Source organism: Melospiza melodia, chromosome 3 (assembly GCF_035770615.1).
Source record: "Melospiza melodia melodia isolate bMelMel2 chromosome 3, bMelMel2.pri, whole genome shotgun sequence".
Classification (NCBI taxonomy): domain Eukaryota; kingdom Metazoa; phylum Chordata; class Aves; order Passeriformes; family Passerellidae; genus Melospiza; species Melospiza melodia.
This window is the reverse complement of record NC_086196.1, coordinates 51,060,191-51,079,202: the sequence shown is the minus strand read 5'-3', so window position 1 is coordinate 51,079,202 and position 19,012 is coordinate 51,060,191. Positions and strand designations below refer to the sequence as shown.

General features: G+C 42.1%; 1 protein-coding gene across 1 annotated transcript; it reads left to right on the top strand.

The window, feature by feature from the left end:
* Positions 1-942: 942 nt before the first annotated feature.
* LOC134415835 (sulfotransferase 6B1-like) lies at positions 943-8,026 on the top strand. Its single transcript, XM_063151719.1, has 7 exons — positions 943-1,315; positions 2,758-2,897; positions 3,567-3,656; positions 4,342-4,468; positions 5,225-5,319; positions 5,962-6,118; positions 7,070-8,026. The coding sequence occupies exons 1-7, from the start codon at positions 1,114-1,116 to the stop codon at positions 7,198-7,200; spliced, it is 942 nt and encodes a 313-aa protein (XP_063007789.1). The 5' UTR covers positions 943-1,113; the 3' UTR covers positions 7,201-8,026.
* Positions 8,027-19,012: the final 10,986 nt, after the last annotated feature.

Below are 19,012 nucleotides of genomic sequence, written 5' to 3'. Positions count from 1 at the left end.
TCGATCATCCCATGGGCACAGCATTATGGCTCAGGGACCAGGGAGAGCCCTGGATCTCTCTTGAATCCCTAAGGGGTAGCAAATGGCAAAAGCATGCAGGTATGTGGTTGCTGGTCTGATTCCTTCCAGTGCCCAACAGGCAGCAGTCAAGAGATGGAGATAAGAAAGGATGGCATGTAAATTCTTGGCATAAATTTTGAGGGAGAATGATTTTTAATTTTTTGTGACATATCCATCCTTTTGCCAGAGACTTAAATATTGAACCTGAGTCTAAAGCCAGTTCCTTTACTGGGGTCACTGCAGTCAGCAGCTCATCATGTGAAGTGCAGGATAAACACTACTCAGTGTAGCTCAGGTTATATTATTACCACCTCCCTAAGCACTGATCAGTTGTTAAACAATGATTGAGCTCATTAAAGAAATGTAGAAATGAGTAATTTTTGTGTAACCACCAGAAAAACAGGCCTCTGTAGTGCAGTCTGACGAGTGGCCCAAGAGTGCCTGTGCCCCTGTGCCCTCCTGGGCTCCAGTGGCCGGGAGCAGCCGGCCACACTCACAGGAGTGTCCTCAGCTCAGTCTCTAGTGCACTGAACATCTTCTCTCCCAGTCCCAACACATTTTATCTAACTTTGGTGAGAATGATGGGTGATATAATAAAGAAAAAAAAGAAATCCCAGCAGTAAGTACTGGAAAGAGATGAACTGCCTTGACGATTTTGATCATCACATTTCAATTCCAATCTGCGATTCATGTAATTCTATTTTGTTCTATTCTGTTTATAAACTCAGTATTGTAATCACAGAATTTTAGGCATGATATTTAGAAATTATCTAACCCCTTAATCCTAGAATGCAATTGCATTTGTCTGCTTATCTTCTTAGTTTATGTTCAACTTCTATTGATTTCAAAGGTTCATATTACATAAGGTCTTTGACAGGAGCTGAGTATATCTTTACAGCTTCAGAAAGAGGTACGGTGTTGTACATAGGATGAAGAAATAAAAAAAAGAACAAGAAACCAAGCACCTTTTAAAGGACAATCTGTGGGTTTCTCCTTCTACACAGCATTTCACACTGTAACAGAGCCTGTGTGTTTGTGAGTGAGAGAAGAAGAATGGAGGAGTCAAGGAAAAAAATTGTTGGTCTTGTGGAAAATGCAGAAGCAGCTGCCAACTCCATGCGTCGTGATGAACTGCTCTTTTCTTATAAGGGAATTCTCTATCCTACCACTGTTTGCAGTCCTGAAAGTTTCAAAGCCTTGGAGTCCTTTGAAGCCAGAAGGGATGATGTAATTTTGGCAGGATACCCTAAATCCGGTGAATATATTTTAATTCTTTTTATAAACAAGTTCCTGCAATAGCAAGTCACAAGGTTTATGCCAAATATATGCAATATATTTATGATATGATACATATTATATATTATAGTAAATAATTCCATTTAGAATGTTCACTAAATTTTGTAAAACTGATTTCCTTCTCAAAAAGCACAATAAATGAATCCTGAATATTTGATATAGGAAATTTTCCATTAGACTGTGAAAAACATTCTGATTTTCTTTTCTATAGCATCAAATGTTTTTTGTGATTTTACTTTTCATAGTTATGAAGTTAAATGCACAAATTGGAGAGAATCAAAACACAGTATTTTACACCAGAGGTAATTTGATCTCCTGATATTACACAATCTGCTCCCACATGTATGTTTGTAAAGTTAAGAGCTTTATGTTTTGACAATGGAGCCTTCAGTACCTTCAAATGGTACATTCCATCTCCTTTGGTTTATTTCACATAGATGTAAGGAAATATCTATCAAAAATATTTTGGTAGTCCTTGAAGTGATTCCATTGTTTTTAAGTATTCTTTAAGGAAAATCAAGAGGACATCTTTCCTGGGGTTGCAAGTTTACCCTACGTATTTCCTCAATCTGCCTCAAAGCTCTGGTCCACATGAAAGCTAAAGGTTTGGACCAGATCTGCCTCATATACACTTTAATCTTGCTGTTCCTCTCTTACAGCAATTGGTTCACACTCTTTTCAGTGAATAGTCACTGCTGACAGGATTGTGCAGTTTTTGCTATTTCATTGTATTTTCTTTTTGGAGAAATGTTATGCACTGGAATACACTAGATAAGATTGCAGTGAGAAATATGTAGGCATCCAGTGTCCAGAAGTCAGGACATGGTAAATCAGAGATGCGAGAGCTATGCAGGCTCTTTGTTATCTTTTGAAGAAAAAGATAATAAGTGGGTCTAGGAAATGTCACTTCAGAGAAAATTTTCTGGCTGCTAAAGAAAATGTGCGCACAATTTTTTGATCTAGCTTTGCTCAAATCTGGAAGTACTGTGACCAATCCTTCTTACAAAGATATTTCCAGCTCACCAGAAAACACTTAATACATTAAGTTTTTTAAGTACAAGTTTACCACCTCAGTCTCCCTTACATTTGTCACAATAAAATTTATTACATGCATGTTTTCCTAGTTGAATCTCAATGGTTCTTCTCCCTGATTAGTCAGTTTACAGTATACAAATTGCTTTATGGTGTACTGAAATGTTCGAGTTGGAGATATATGTCCTTATGAGGAGCAAAGGTAGGATCCTGGGTGGTGGTTGACCAGACAGTCAGCTGTGATTGTATGGCATGAAAGGAGACCAGGTAACTCACCTGGTAGTACTAGCACCTCTTGACTTCCCTGGTAAATCCATTTCTGTCCATTCTAAAAGTTTTACAAGCACTTCTGTATTTTTCTTCTTTCAGGCACAAACTGGCTAAGTCAAATCTTAACTGATCTGATAGCCATATCTCAAAAGAAAACACCAGGTAGTGAAAGCAGTGTAAATGCTGAAGAATCGGCAGAATTCCCCTACCTTGAAGTTGGAGATGCTGGGAAATATGAGGTGGGAACAGAATGTGTATGGAAATGATCAACATTATGTGCTTCAAATACTGAATATATGATATATGAACTATTCCATTGTTTGATAAGATATTTCCCATTTTATTTATGTGGCATCTGGTCAGGAGTAATTTACCCTGGACTGTCAAATACAGAACACATACAAATAAATAAACACTTCATTGGGACTGAAAGAAGCACATACCCATGAGATACATAAGAACTTTAGAAATTCAACATAGCATCTTTTGTATTTAAGAAGAGCTTCATGAAGTGTCAAATCATGTAATATTACCATTTGTCTCTTTTACTAGCTCTTCCTCCTCACCTCTTGTCTGAGTCTTAAGAGATGCCTCAGCATTCCCGGGTTGCTAATCTGTACCCCACATCTATATTTGATCCTTTGTATAACAGAACAGAAGAGAATTATAACTGAAGAGAACTAGCAATGGATAGTCCTTTTTCCAATTGCTCATGGGCTTTTGAAGATTAGAGCTACTCAGAGCAGCCCACTAATATCCCAGGAAAACACTCACTAAAAACCCAAAAAACCACTTCAATCAGCCAATAATTGTACATAAGTTCATCAAGGCCACATTTTAGCATAGGTTAATGAAAAGAATACTTGTACTAACTGAACTGTCCACTTTCCCTCATCCAATTCTTCAAGCGAATGACCAAATTATCTTCTCCAAGATTTATGGTTACTCATCTCCGTCCTGAAAATCTTCCCAAATCTATCTTCCAAAGCAATGCCAAGGTGAGTGCTGATTTTAATGTATTAAAGCAAACAATTAACAAAATTTCTTATTTTTTTTAAAGAGCCAATGTAGTACTTGCCAATTTTCAGAATCACTCTTTTTTACTTACGCGTTAAGCCTGGCCATTTCTACATCTTTAAGGCTCTACATGTTTAAGAATTGCCATTCACCTCACCTAACCACAGTTTGCCCTTATTGGCCCCTTTGTGACAGTTTCCACAACAGAGTTACAGGGTTTGAACAAATCCTCCAGAGGCAAAATGGATTTTGATGTGATTTCCTGTGGGAGGAATTTTATGCCATTGTTGCAACTAGGGCTTCAATGCGTCAAATTTCAAGGAGCATTTATATTTTTGTGAATTTTCCCTGCCACTTAAATGATGAACTATGCTTGTATTGAAAAAAGATAACTAGACGCTGCATAAATAATTAGGTTCATCTGTAAAAGATAGTAATTCTAGGCAACCATCTTCTTATGGTAACAAAGTAAAGTTAAATACGGCACCTTCTGAATTGGGAATGAAATTGCTACTTCTGCAAGGAGCACTAGAAATCCCCAAGGATTTCTAGAAGGTACTAGAAATCCCCAACTGCAATTATAAAGTATATTGTTGTTATTTCTTTTTTTTATGCTGTAGTCTGCTCTGTCTTTCTCTATAAATAATTAATTCAATTTTTCTCTAGATATTTTTACTGATTCGTAATCCAAAAGATGTTGCTACATCTTATTACCATTATTCCAATGGTTTGGCACTTCTTCCCTCCTATGAGACCTGGGATGATTTCTTCACCGATTTCATGACAAAGAAAAGTACAGTATAATTTTCTGTCTATGTCAATTGTCCAATGATTTTTTCTTGTGTAAAAACCTTTGTTCTTTGGTAAATCAGCTTCTCTAGGAATTTTTTGTTTACAGTACAAACCAGAGATTAAAGACAGAGAATTAGAAATTTTCCATGCTCGCCTTACTGCTTGAGGATAAGTATTTGTTAAAAGTGCACTTCTACAGTCTTTTAAAATTTGTACAAACTGGTATTTTTCCTGGAAGATGCAGTTCTTCCTTATCTCTATCTCTGGTCCCCTTTACCTCTTGCCCTCCCATATCCAACATCATGTGCCCATGGTGATATATAATCACCTGAATGGCAAATTGAATGAAAGGAATTATTTGGACTAAGTCTAGTGCACTAAAAAGGGGACAAATACCAATGCATTAAAAAAGAGAAAAAGTGATAGCACTGGTTTATAGTTATGAGATTTGGGTACCACATGATTAGCAGAAAGGGGTGTTCAACAAGGTTTTAGACTGGATTAAGGCAGTCTTATAAGATGGTTGGCAAGAGGATAGCTTTTTTGGTGGACTCAAAGCTGTCTTGAAATACAACCAAATAATGACTTACAAATAATATCTTATGTCTGAGTCTCGAGCTCAACCTACAATTCCCACCAAACGGTGTAAACTCTCTCATAGACATGATTAATAACACCTTTTCTGACTAAACTTAATGAGCAAATCTTGTGTAATCATAATTTATGCTTTCTCTTAGATGCATTTTGTTTTATTTAGTGGCCTGGGGATGCTATTTTGAATACCTCTCTGAATGGAACAAGTATGCAGACAAAGAAAATATTATGACAATAACTTATGAAGAGATGAAAGAGGTAAGGTTATCAATAGTTACAAATACTTTATACTTGAAGGGACATTTTTTTCCTGAATCAATACACCATTACAGATGCAGGGTATCCAAGATGTGTAAGACAGATTCTTATTTTAAGAATCTGTTTTAAGGGAAGAAGTGGTGAAATTCAAATTTTAAATTTCAATTTTTCTCTTAAAATTTTGCTTGTGAAAATGATTCTTGTTTTTTATTTATCTGTAAGACTGGATATGGCATTCAATACCGTGGTTTAGTTGAGGTGTTAGAGCATGGGTTGGACTCGATGATCTCTAAGGTGTCTTCAAACCCGGTCATTCTGTGTGTTGTGTAATATAAGCCCAAATACTTTCAAACCAAAATCAACACTAATCAATCTTTGGGGAGGAGCTCTTGTATTTTCAGCAGTGTATATTTTACACAACTGTAAATCATATATAATATTTTGTAATCTACAGGAAGGCAGCTCATGTCTCCTCCAAAATACTTAAGGAGAAGAGAAACATTATGACCCACCCTAGTCCTGGTGAACTCTGTGAATACCCTATGTATGCAGCCAGCAGAGAGATATAGGGAAGTGCAAACACCTTGGAAAGCAGAGTCATTTGTTTGAAAGTCATGCCATATGTTACCTTCCTCTTTCTAGAATCCTGCCCTGAGTGTGAAAAACATAGCTACTTTCTTTGGAATTCCCCTGAATGAGGAGCAGCTCCATTTGGTACTAGACAGGAGCAGCTTCCAGTCCATGAAGAAAAACTCAGACAAGACCCATGGTTCAGTTGGCAATATTCTCTTTCGCAAAGGTAGGAAGCTCCAAGTGGCTCAGAGGTAGAAATGTGGCACTCTCTGGGACTTGGGCCATCCTTTGGTTCCTTCTCCTGCACTCACATTAGAATTGTAAGGTAGTATCAAGCAGATTATCACTTTATTGCTTGAGAAGAGTATCCAAGGAGAACAGGTGAGGAAGATGCACAGCAAGGCTCTCACAGCAGAACCACTCTTGGCTGCTCACAGGTGGCTGGCAGGAAGGAGGAACTGTCATGTGTCTGAATTCCTCTCCAGCTCTGTGCCTGGATCACCAAGTGCCCAGCCTTTGGAGCTGGCAGCACTGGGCCAAACTCAGCCTGAGTGGCGTGACCACACTTTGTAGGAGAGTATGGGAATCTTCTGAGATGGCCACTGCCAAATTCCTGATCACTCTTACACATTAGAAGTAAGCCAAGCTAGCAAGAATCCAGGAGGACACAAGAGAGGGAAGAGAAGGAAGTAACCTTTGCAGCATAGTGTGTGGCACATGGACATGAGAAGAGCATCCTGCCTGTCAGAATTTCTGAATATTTCTGCATTTTATATTTCAGTTTTTACCCAGTTATTAAAGCAATAACAGGACAAAAACTGAAGCTCCCAAAGGAGCAGCTCTGCCTCCTGGACGGTGATTCTTAATTAATTCCTCATGATCTTCCACTTCACTAGTCATAGCTGACTAGAGGAGAGAGATGGAGGGAAACAGAATTTTAGGCTGCCTGTTTGAAAATGGTGTCCTAGAGTGCAGTGTGTTCCTTTGCATTTTAGCAAAGGGGATTCACATATATATGTAAGTCCATTGATTGCCCGAAATTATATTGGCAAAAAAAATGTTCCATCTGGAAAATGGATCAACATGATTTTGTGTGCAATGCAATAAAAATGACAGTTCTATAGAACAAAAAATGAAATATCTTGGTTTTCAAGAGTTTGTTTCTGCTTCTTTGAAGGTGGTGTAAGTGACTGGAAGAATCTTTTCACTGATGATCAGAGTAAGGAAATGGACAGAGCATTTGAAGAACATATAGCAGGAACGAAACTTGGGAAAAAGTTGAAGTATGACTTGTACTGCAAAGCCTGAAGACAAATGAAATATGGTTAGAACAAGAACTCTGCAAGGCAGACTCAGACCATCTGAATGCTTTACACTGGAAACCTAGATCAAAGGTTCCAAGCACCTTAGAATTAATGTAGGAGTCATTGCAGCAGCCTTTACAGTGACAGTGACGAGCCTTTTGTTTTAGTGTGAGACTTCAGGCTACACTCATTTGCTGAAGAAGATGGCAACTAATTATATTTACAAAAACCTAATAGCCCTGTTCAAGGTTTCACCTGGAAGAAAATGCCTCTTTTCTTTCTAGACACATTCTGTCTTCATAGATGATTTCTAATTATTTAGTATGCAGATTAATTTTTCTTCAAAATTGTTTCCAATTAGTCAACATCTTCACAGAAAATATCACTAGCCAAAATAGAGATATAACAGAAGCCTAATATCAAAGGAGATCCTCCATGAATTCAGCACAAAATAAATCAAAGCTAGAGAAAGCTGAATGAAGGGGAATATGGATCTGCATTCTTAAGTCTCTTATTCTCTCTGAATTGAAAATATCAATATGGATTTCAGATTATGGGCTGATGTTAACATCCAAGAGTCACTTGGAAGCACTCCTTTCTATAGGATCATAGAGCTGCTTGGGTTGGAAGAGACCTTGAAAAATCATCTGGTACAACCTTTCATGGGAAAGGGAGCCTGGATGAGATTCTATCTAGATATCATGTCTTGAAAACCTCCAGTGATGAGGATTCTCCCTCATTTCTATGGGCATTGTTCCAGCAAATGGTTGTTCTTGCTGTAAGGAACTTTCTTCATTTATCAAGATTAAACATCCCCTATTGAAACTTGACCTCACTGCCTCCTTTCTTCTCCATGTGGTGTCTGGTTTTGAGCCTTTATCCTCTTTGTAGCCGCCCTTTAAGCACTGGAAACTGTGTTGAGGTTGACCTTGAAGTGTCTCAACTTTTTGGTCTTCCCTTAGAACCTCTCTGCTTTCTTTGTGTCATTCTTGAAAATGTCTCCACTGAGACAGTGGTGTTCTCAAGAGTGATGGTGCGAGACATTGCTCTGCCCAGGTCTCTTGTACTGCCATTGGGATTTGCCGCTCTAGACAGAGTATTTCAGATTTTTCCAGGGACCTGTTCTGGAAACATAATGCAAAATAAGGTACTCTAAGTATAGTTGAATTAATATCTGGAGTAACCCCAGCCAACTTATAGATCCCTCAACTGAGCAGAAAAGGTGTAAAAATAAAAGAGTTGGAAAGAATGAAATATTCAAAGACTTTTTGTTTAATTCTTCAAAAGCTGGTTGATTCTTCTTGGACATAAGTGGACATGCAGAGGTTTGGAAAGAAATTGGAATGCTAGAAGAAATTGGAATACTTAGAATATTTAGAAAAGAAATGAATGGACTCAAAAGAAGAGCAGCAGATAATCCCGTGGCAAGGCATCTTTGAACAACTACAAGTTATCTGTAAGCAAGCAGAAATGTAGCAGATTCCTGGAGGAGAATATACAAAACAGCAGTGCTTGAAAACTTGAGATGGAAGAATCACAATATGACCGTCTCCTTAACTTGATACTTAGAAATGTAGTAGCAAAAATGACAAAGCACCCAACCATGGAACATTTTGAAGAAAATTAAAGAGTAAATAAAAATTATAGTTAAGAATTTGGTGATCCTCCTTAAGATAACATACCTCTTCAATAAGCCACTGAGAGAAAATACAAGAGATGACAGCATTGGAGGGTCTGAAATTATGTGACTAAAACAACACAACTTGTTGTGGAGACAGTAATGTACATATGTGGTTATAAAAATGATAGTACTGGGAGTAGACTTAGAAATTCATGCAACAGCAATACAAGGCATTCAGAAGCAATGACAGCAGCAGCAATACTTTCAGGAATATCTACTTGTTCCCATGGATATGATGAACTTGTTTGCAATAGTTTGCTTATGGTCACACTGCATATACTGGTTGACAGCAGAACTGGGAGGGCAATTACAGTAATCTCCTTTAGTGGTGAGTTCTGATCACATTCAATCTTGTTTTTAACACTGATGGTAGACTAATATCATACACTATCATAAATGACTGACTTGTAAAGTCTGGGGATCAGAATAGAGGGCTGAAGATTTTGTCCTGGTTTAGGGCAAATTTGGTAGAGAATTTCCAAAGGAGGGCCCTTCCCAAAAGCAAACCTACACAGCCCCTCCCCCCAACTGGTTCGGGAAGAATTCCTCAGAGAGAGGTGGAAAGAACCTTTTTATTTAACAGGCACAGCACCCCCCAGCACACAAAATGAACAATACTGGATGACACCACTCTGAAAAAAGATGACAAATTCAGAAAGTCTCTGTCGGGGGTGGTCCCTCTCTTCTCAGTCCCTCTGGCTCTGGGGCAGCTGCTGCAGCCATAAGGTGTAAACTCTCGGTGTTCCCAGGTCCCAGTCCGGAGCAGGTTCGAGATGGTCGGAAAAAGAAGGAAAGGAGAAACAGTCCAGGAAGAAATTGGACTGTTTAGCTAAAATAGCTAATAAGCAAAAGCAGAAGCAAGCAGAAGCGAAGCAGAAGCAAACAAGAGAGAGAGCGAAGTGAAAAGCAAAAGCAGTAAAAAGAAAAGCTGCAGTCTCTGTGTCCCAGCCAGGATGATAAGAAAAACCAAACAAAACTTTCGCTCTTCAGAGCCAGTCTTAAGGGTACAGGACATAATATCCAGCATTAACAGAACTCATGAATGGGGATACAAGCATCTTAAAGTCACCCTAGGACATAAGAAAAATGGCAAAACAATTTGAAATATTACACATTGAGAAGATGAGAGAATACAAAATTTGGTAAAGGTAAATGTAAAACTCTATGTTTAGAAAAGGGAAGCCAAAGTAAAAAGTACTTGATGGGGTAAATCAGTCAGGCAGCAACTGGCATAAAAACACCAGAGGAATCACTTAGCAAGGACTGACATGATGACAGTCCTAGAACAAAAAGGCTCAGATATTATTCTGGTCTTGCTAATCTGGTTGAAAACCAGACCATGACCTGTTTCTGCATTTTTATCCTCTCCTATGTCATCCCAAGGCTTGAATTCAGACCCTTTGTCCCCTTAACAATCTCACTCTGAAGGACAGAGCTATTCAGAGCAGTAACATCTCATGTGCTTTTGCACCTTTTGAGATACTCAGTGGGCCCTTGTATTCAGGGTAGGTAAAGAGGTGGAAGAATGGAAGATGGAAAAGGCAAACATGCCAAAATGAATGTAGACAAGGAAATTTGATGGATGAGTGACATTTTGAGGGAGTGAAAAGTAAGCAGAGATGAGGCCAGTAAGTGTGAGAATCAATTCAGAAAAACTTGGGTGTTACTGAGCTTGCAAGGGTCTTCAGGATGAAGAAAGGAGACGAGAATGTTGACCTCATGTTCAGAAGGCTTGATTTATTATTTTATGATATATATTACATTATTACTATGCTCATAGGAATAGAAGGAAAGTTCTCAGAAGCTAGCTAAGCTAAGAACAGAAAAGGAATGAATAACAAAGGTCTGTGTCCCGGCAGAAAGCAAGACCCAGCTCTGCTGTGAGTGGTCAATAAATCCAAACATCCACAGGACACCAATCATGGATCCACCTGTTACATCCCACAGCAGCAAATAACCATTGTTTACATTTGTTGCTGAGGCCACAGCTTCTCAGAAGGGAGAAAAATCCCAAAGAAAGGATTTTTCACAAAAGATGTCTGTGACATTTCACCTTTTAAATTCTATTAAATTAAAAAGAAAAGTGTTAGTAATTTTCTCTGCTGTGCACATGCAGAGGAAAGAACAAACACTTGGCAGGTTATCTGTTGCCAATTAAAATCTCAATCAAGTGCTGGTGTGAAATGAACAGGGAATTTCTTCACCTGTAAAACATACAATTCTATCAAATCACTAAAACAATCTTACAATATAAGAAAATACAAAAACAATGCAAAGAAAATCCCAGTCCAAGCAGCTGAGCTTCAGGAAAAGTCCATGGACTGAAGATGTTCCTTTTGGACATATCTGAAAGTCCTTTTTGGTCCTGAAACAGGCTTGCTGCAGAAAAGTCCATCAATAGTTATCAAAAGCAAACAGTCATCAAACAATTTCAAACAATTTTGAGACAACTTCTGGAATGTCTTGGCCACAGCCCTTTATTGAACACTTTGGACTGAAAGTAATTTTTGGCCCTTCAATTCTTCAGAGCTGCTGCCAGCTATTCAATATTCAGCTCTCTTAATTTTTTTTTTTTTTTTTTTTTTTTTTTTTTTTTTTTTTGTGATCGAAAAGAGCAGCAGCAGCAGAGCAGCCACAGAAAGGCCTTGGCAGGCCCTGGCCCCAACAGCCCAGGCCAAACCCACGAGGCAGGCAGGCTCTGCCTTGCCACAGGCCTGCACCCTGCTGCCAGTACAATGGCAGAACGGGTGGTGAGACGCTTCTTTTCCCCTAAAACACCAAGGCAGGCCAGCAGCAGGGAAATAGAAGCAGTCCCAAGTGCCCTCATCTCGGGTCTAGGAATGTTTCTTCCCCACAGCAAAAAAGCCATGATCTCTTCCAGCTATGCCTTCTGCCTCTGCAATGCAAATGCAACAGATGTGTCTCCCATCTGCCTCACGGCACCATCCCCTCTGGGCTGGGGACCAAAGGCAGAACTTTCGGCAGAACCCACCTGCCCCTCGCCGCTGGGGCACGCAAGGGGCGGCAGAGATGGCAACCTCCATGGGGCAGCAACAGACCAAACAGCTCCCAACCAGCCAAGAATGCTGATCTTGAACGCCGGCAGATGGGCTGCCCCCGCCCCCAGCTGTCGGGCCATGCCGGCTCCATAGAAGGAGCGGTGATGCCCTCTTTCCCTGTCCCAGCTCCCCCCGCAGGGGCAGCCCCAGGACAACCCAAAAAACTCGGGGGGGAAATCGCGCTGGGTGCAGGAGCTGCCGCGACAGCTGCTGCTGGGAGCGGCGGGACCGCAGGCTTCTCTGCCTCTGCGGGAGAGGCCGGCGGGCACGACACGGGGTCGGCAGTGTCTTCTGCCCCTGGCTCTGGGGTCAGCTGTGGAGACGCAGTTGCAGAAGCTGGCGGAGTGTGCACGGGAGGCGGCGGAGCCAGCACGGGCAGCGGCGGAACAGCCGGGGGGAGTTGGCAGCGGAGGATCGCTGTCGCCTACCAACAGCTCAGCTGCAGGGAGCGGCGTTTCTGAGCTCTCAGGCTCAGGCGGGGAAGCCAGCGGAGGCGCGGGTGGGACCGCCCGGGGAGGCGGCCGTGGGCGGGTCTGGGAGGCGCTTGTGGCGCTGGCCGGGGCAGGGCCTGCCGGGCTGCCAGGGGCAGTGCTCCCGGCGCTGGCTGGGGCGGTGCAGCCCGCTCCCATCTCCCCGGAGAGAGAGAAGTGGGGGGAAGGAATGGCTCCATCTGAGCATCCTCCGAAGACGCAGTAAAAATCTTCTTCGGCTGCTGGCAAAACTTTTCCCCCCGCCGGGATGCAGGGGGGCTGGAAAGCAGTGATTCATCTTCCTCCAAAGGGTCTTCTTCCACTGAATTCGGGGGAAATGGAGCTTGCCCTTTGCAGTTAGCAATCCAGGGAAAAACAGCTGCTCTCCGTTTCAAAACTAGAAGGAGCATTCTGAATGCTGTATAGATCCCAGGGTAACCAAACCCATGGTCCAAAACGAATTGGAAAATGGAATCCATGCACTTCCATACAAAAATATCGAGGGCATAGAGCACATTCGTAAAGAACCCAAAAAGCTTTGCCCATCAAAAAAAGTCATAGAAATCTGTCTCCAACAGGAGAATTCCATCCTCTTCATCCCATTTTTGCCAGAGGGCAATAAATTTCTCCTCTGAAGGAGAGAAAGGAACTTCATCCTCTATGGGAGAAATCCTCCACATCAGCAGACACAAACTACAAACGGCCGCATTTTCAGGAAGGGAAAACAGTACCTTGAGAGAGAGTCCAGCATGCTCTGGCCAGCTCCAAGGTGCTGCTGCGCTGTCCTGGAACATCTTCCTGGAGGTTTTTCAGAAGGTTCTCTTTGTGGTCAGCCTGTGTGGTCTGTGACACTTGGGAACCTGTTTTGAAGGTAAGACATAATTGACTGACACAATAACAGAGCTCTGAGAGTTTCTAGTGTCCTGGTTTGAAAGAAGTGAGTTTTTTGGGATGCTGTGGTCAAACCAATAGGTGCTCAGATTTGAATATTGCCACCTGGTATGGCCACTGAGGACACGGATAAGTCTCTGATAACACAGGGGGTTAAAAGCAGAGATCTCAGAGGGGGAAGCTCTCTTGGTTCCGGTTGGTGAAAGAGGTCAGAGCCCCCCTGCCCCGATGCGGCTGCGGGCTGGGTGGGCGAGGGGAAGCCATGCGGCCGGGTGAGGTAGGGCCTAGGAGAGAGAGGGGAGGTGAAGGCCCCTGAAGGATGGGAGGGTGGAGTCATCCCCCCCTCCGGAGAGAGAGAGGGAGAGAGCGCCTGTTTTTGTGCCTGTGCCCCCCTGAAATTGGATATCCTGTACTGGCAGCATGACCGAAGGAGAAGTGGGGGGCACAGCGAGGGTGCAGCGAGAGAAGGTGCCCAGCAGGGCAGCGCAGGAGTTCTGGGCTGGCAGAGCCCGAGATTTTAACCCTTTTCTTGGATGATGGAAACCTTACAAATGCTGATCCTCCTGGAGCTGAATGAGAAGAGAGACAGAGATGAAATAGGAGGAAACGGGCCAGTGTGATGCAAGTTTGTGCAAGTGAAAGATATCCGAGAGAAGCTTAGAAGAATCCTAGGTGGGAGTAGATGATGGAGTGGCCTTTGGCTGGACTTTTCTTGTACAGCCATGGACGGAACCATTTTGTTTTTCCTGTGACACAGAGACTGCATTTAGGGGGAGGCAATGGCTAGGAGCCAAGAGAATGCAGTGATGTTATGTGAAGGAGTGCGTGAACACATGACGGGTGAGGAGGTTGGTGGTGCCCTCGATCTTCAGTAGAAGAGAAGATCTCTGTTCTTGAGAGCACTCGACCCAGGGAGTGAATCTGGGGGGGACAGATGTCCCAAAAGTGAGAGACTGTGCTTTTTTTGGAAGTAGGCAAAGCATCCTTAAAAAGGGAACCCTAGAAGCAGCTCTGGTCCATGGGCAGTGGTGAGAGCCTGTACAGGGAAGGAAGAGGTCACAATGGCAAATGCTCTCTGGGTGGTGTTTCTACATGTGACATGGAAACACACAAGGTTTCAACTGTTTTTCCTGGGGAAGCCTATGGTACAAGTGGGACTCCTCTCTTTTGATGAACTGAGAAATCATTATCTGAAGGGACGTGATGGACGGAGAGTTGGTTATCAGAGGGGTGGTAGCTGAATTGAGAATCCAAGGTTTTGTCCTACTGTGATGTACTGAAAATTTGGTGGGGGGAGGAGGAAGGTTTTTGGAAGGTTTCCTTCTGAGTTCTGTACGTGTTTCTTTTTAAATATAGTTGCAGGGTAATAAAGTTTTTTTTCTGCATTCCTAAGTTGGAACCTGCTTTGCTCTAATCCTGGTCACATCTCACAGCAGAAACTAGGGAAAATATATTTTCATGGGGACAATGGCATCGGACCAGCGTCAAACCATGACAATTACTTCTAGTTTCTTACCAATCATAAAGAAAAAAAAATGAAAAGTACCTTTCTTTTTGGTTAAGTCTATTTTATTGCCTATGATGCCTATACAGAGAAATTTTCAATGAAATTATGTTTATATTATATTTTTGACTGTTTGCTTTACGGAGAATGAACAAATCAGAAAAATTATATTAATCCATCTTCCACTTCATGTCCTTTCCTCATTCCATTTCCTAGAGTAAAGTTAGGCTGAGTCTTCCATTCAGGTGCATCTTCTCTTTATGGTGTACTGCAAATGCTCCTGATGACAGCATTTCCATCCAAGGCAGATCTTCCTGTGGCTAACTGAGCAACTCAGAGTTGTCCCTGAGGAGCACGGGGGCTGTTCCACATTGACTGAGCTGCACAGCCCAAGACACTTTGGCTGCTGCGCAGACAGTGCTGGGACTGGGACTTGGATTGCTGGCATGCTCAGGATCCCTGGTTGCCCTGAGCCTCTCTAGAGAGACAGGGCTGCTGTGACCCCCCTTGTGTGCAGCTCCTGACAGACAGACAGACAGACATCTGGCTGTGGCAGCACTGGAGACCCTGGTCATGAGCAGAGAGCAGAGTCTGAGGGTTGAAGGAGCTGGAGGCACCTGTGTCCCCAGTGGCCCGGGGGACAGGTTGCTACATTTCATGCTGAGGTATTTTAGTGATCTGGCTTCCTCAGGATTCAGGCAGATGGCTGTAAAGGAAATTTCTTAGGCAGCTGGCCTAAAGAATGAAAAATATGATAATTTCTTGTTGCCCATACTCTTTAGTACTGGAGAAGAGAAAGAAATTTTCCTCAGCAATTCAGAATTATCTTATGAACAAAGAGCTGAAAAGGATAACTAAAAGAAAGCTTCCAGAAAGCATAATATATGAAGAGTGTCTTCAACTTTTAAGAGTAAAATAGTACTGATAGAGAAAGTATTATTTCCAATAAAATGGTCTATTTTGATGGTTCTACATTTTGGGACACCAGATGAATAATTTTAAATTATTATTTGTAAGTAATTTTATGCAATCTTCCAAGTGTTGCAGGTACGATTTTCATTTGCTAATGTCTCATGTTTAATTAATCTTGTGTCTAACATCCATTTATGAAGAAAGAGACAAGGATGTGATAAGAGGGTTTTATCTAAGTGTAGTGAATGAGACCCATACTGTATTCAAGGGCACGAAAGAGAGTGAAAGGTCCTTTCACAGGGTAATTCACCTTCCTGTATTGCCTGTTCTCTGTTGGGATGACCAGTGGAAATACCCATTTCACCATCTCAGCACTCCTTACCTTCTAAAAAGGTGTCCCCCAGAACACAACTAACAGCCCCAGAAGGAACAATTCCACCCAAAGATTAAATTATGGACATGAGGACAGAGAAAAGGAAGTGAGTAGTACATGTAGAGTTTGATTCCCATATTGCACTAAAACTTCACATGCAAGTGTCCTTCCTGTCAGACTGAATGACACAAAATTCTCAGATGTGAGTATTTCATCCTGAGAAATCTGGTTTGAGTGATACCTGTCCTCAGGTCTGGACATTGCCTTACAGTGCCTGGATACAGGACAGAGCCATTGCCTGCAAGGAACCTTTACCCTGGGATGTGTATCCATTTCTGGAGTAGTGTGTGGTAACCAATAAGTAGGGAAGTTGAAAGGAGTTGAAAAGAGCAATAGAGGTCTGCTTCTGCTTCTGGCAAGGGATGAGATGTGACCCTGAAGCCAGCAGGGTAGCACTCCACAGTATCTGCTCAACAGCTCTGCCCCTTTGACCTTGGGCACACCCTGGTTGATTATTCACCAGGGCTGTGATTTACCCTCAGCTGGAAACTCCCAGCTCAACTCAGTGGCCCCACAGGGCCACTCACTCTTTCACCTGCAATGGGATGGGGGAGGGAAACCGAGTGAGAGGAGTCATGGCTGAAATAAAGACAATTAAATACCTGAAGCAAGAGCTATGTGTGCAAGCAAAGCAAAGTAAGGAATTCATTCTATCCTTCCACCAGTCAAATGTTCAGCTGTGTCCAGGGCTCCATCACCCATGACAGTGACATGGTAAGACAAGTGCCTTAGCTCTCAGCATCTCTCTTTCCTTCTTCTTCCCTCACATTTTATTGCTGAGCATGACTCCATATGGAAGAGAATAATCCTTGGATCAGTTGGGGTCAGCTGTCCCATCTGTGTCCCCTTTTAATTTCTTGTGCACCTTCAAGCTACTCTCTGGCAGCTCAGTGTGAGAATCAGAGGAGGCCCTGACACTGTGTAATTACTGCCAGCAATGACTAAAACATCTCTGTGTTACCAACATTGTTTTCAGCACAAATTCAACACATAGCTCCATAACAGGCACTATGGGGAAAATTAATTCCATTGCTGTGAAAATCAGCGCATACACATTTGTTGGAAGGTTAAAGTACAACATTGAACCAAACTTGAAACTTGGTTGACTTGAAACCAATTGAGAGTATACCATCAGCCAGGTGTACATGAAAAAGTGAAGTGTAATGGATGTCCTACTGGTGTCTTTATCCTTTTAGGAACCAATTGGCTTGAACAAATGGTGAAGGAGTTGGCGGATGCCAAATATACAGAAGAGGAATTCAAAGAGAGAATAAATGCTGAAAAGAAGCTAGAGACATTTCAGCGTCTAGAATTTGGGGATTGTGGGATATATGAGATAAGCAGGGAAATTCTGGGTAGAAGAAAGAGCAAGGTATGCTTGTCTAGATAATCGATAATCAGATATTATGACAAGTTTTGACCTTTTCAGGAAAAGTGACCAGCATGAAATAGACTCTGCTATTCTAGAGGAAAAGAAAAGATGAAGGAGGTTGCAAGAAATGTGTACAACACATCAGTTCTCTGGCCCAAAGGGTCTTTTAGAGAAGTTAAGAAAATCTACCCTGATCTGTTACTGATGATTAGTTATTTTTCATCTCCGTTTCAGTAGTATCTATATTGTAAAGGCAACATTAGTAGTATCATGCAGGCTGGTACATAATTTGTTTCCTCACAGTTGCTTCATACCTGTCATGCAATCCTGACATAATAGGTCACGTGCAATCACGAGAGATTGTTCCTCTGCATTTCTTTATGTGCCTATACCCCCAGACAGCAGCCCCTGCCAGACTTCAAAAGTTCTCCTGCACTGATCATTCTGATGGACCATCTTCCCACCAGGACACTGGGTCTGAAGCTCTCCTGGAACAGCCATAGAAGGGTCCTGGACAGGGTGCAGTCCCTTTATTAAGTGTCCTTAACTTGCATTCCACTCTGCCTGAGCTCCTCTGAGCTTGTGGAGACAGGCCTTGGATGAGCTGATGCCATGGGAGTCTGTGGGCAGGGTACTGTTTTGATTTCCCCTTCACTGCTCTGCTGTGCTCCTTTGTGAGTGTGCAGACAGCTTTGGCATCATAACCTAAGCCATCCTCACCCCCTGGGCTCGGTTTGAAGGCTTTGATTCTCCTCTGATCAGATCCACACTAACTTATGCAAAAGGGAAAATGTTGCATATCACATTTCCATTTTAGAGCAAATCCTAATTTATGCCCAGCTTCTCATGGGCTCAATCACCAAAGCCAGGGCATCTCACGACCCTTGCAGGCTTTTCTTTGCTGTTATTGTTGTTGTTGTTGTTATTGCAGATGAATGATCAGGGGCATTTTAAGGTACCTTCTTGAAGGCATCAATCTGAATGGAACTACCTAAACACAGAGTTGGTTATTTTAGAGCATTAATATATGGAAGCCTTCTCCAGAGTTTTACTGAGATAAATACAGGTCATAGAAATAATTACAAAAGCATACCTCTTCTTATTTAGCACATGAGAGCACGAGTTTTGAAGCTTTCATTATTTGAAGCTCTTTCATTTATGGGGAATGAATCTGCATGGGCAGATTTGTGCACTATGTAAGGGCCAGCTGGCACTGTCCTGTAGCTGTCACAGAAATGTCTCCAGCCTCCTTCTGTAAAGCTCCATAACCAGTTCTGGTCTGTGTGGGAAGTCAGAAACCTTCAGAGCAATGGTGGTGGCTTGAACTACAAATACCATTAATCTGGAGATAATAAAATCCTTTTATCTGTTTTTCATTTCCTTTTAATCTCTGTACGTTTAAAAGCTGCTTCTTAGAAATGTTGAATCAGGTGATGCTTTCTTGTCAGTCTCTGGGTTCACTGTTTAGCAGGATCACTGCTGGGTCTTATATCC

What these genes read in the sequence shown, in the direction of transcription:
- LOC134415835 (XM_063151719.1), top strand. Translation starts at nt 1,114, where the DNA reads ATGGAGGAGTCAAGGAAAAAAATTGTTGGTCTTGTGGAAAATGCAGAA. An exon ending in GGCAGGATACCCTAAATCCG is followed by an intron (nt 1,316 to 2,757) that starts GTGAATATATTT and finishes TTCTTCTTTCAG; the next exon opens with GCACAAACTGGCTAAGTCAA. An exon ending in GAGATGCTGGGAAATATGAG is followed by an intron (nt 2,898 to 3,566) that starts GTGGGAACAGAA and finishes CAATTCTTCAAG; the next exon opens with CGAATGACCAAATTATCTTC.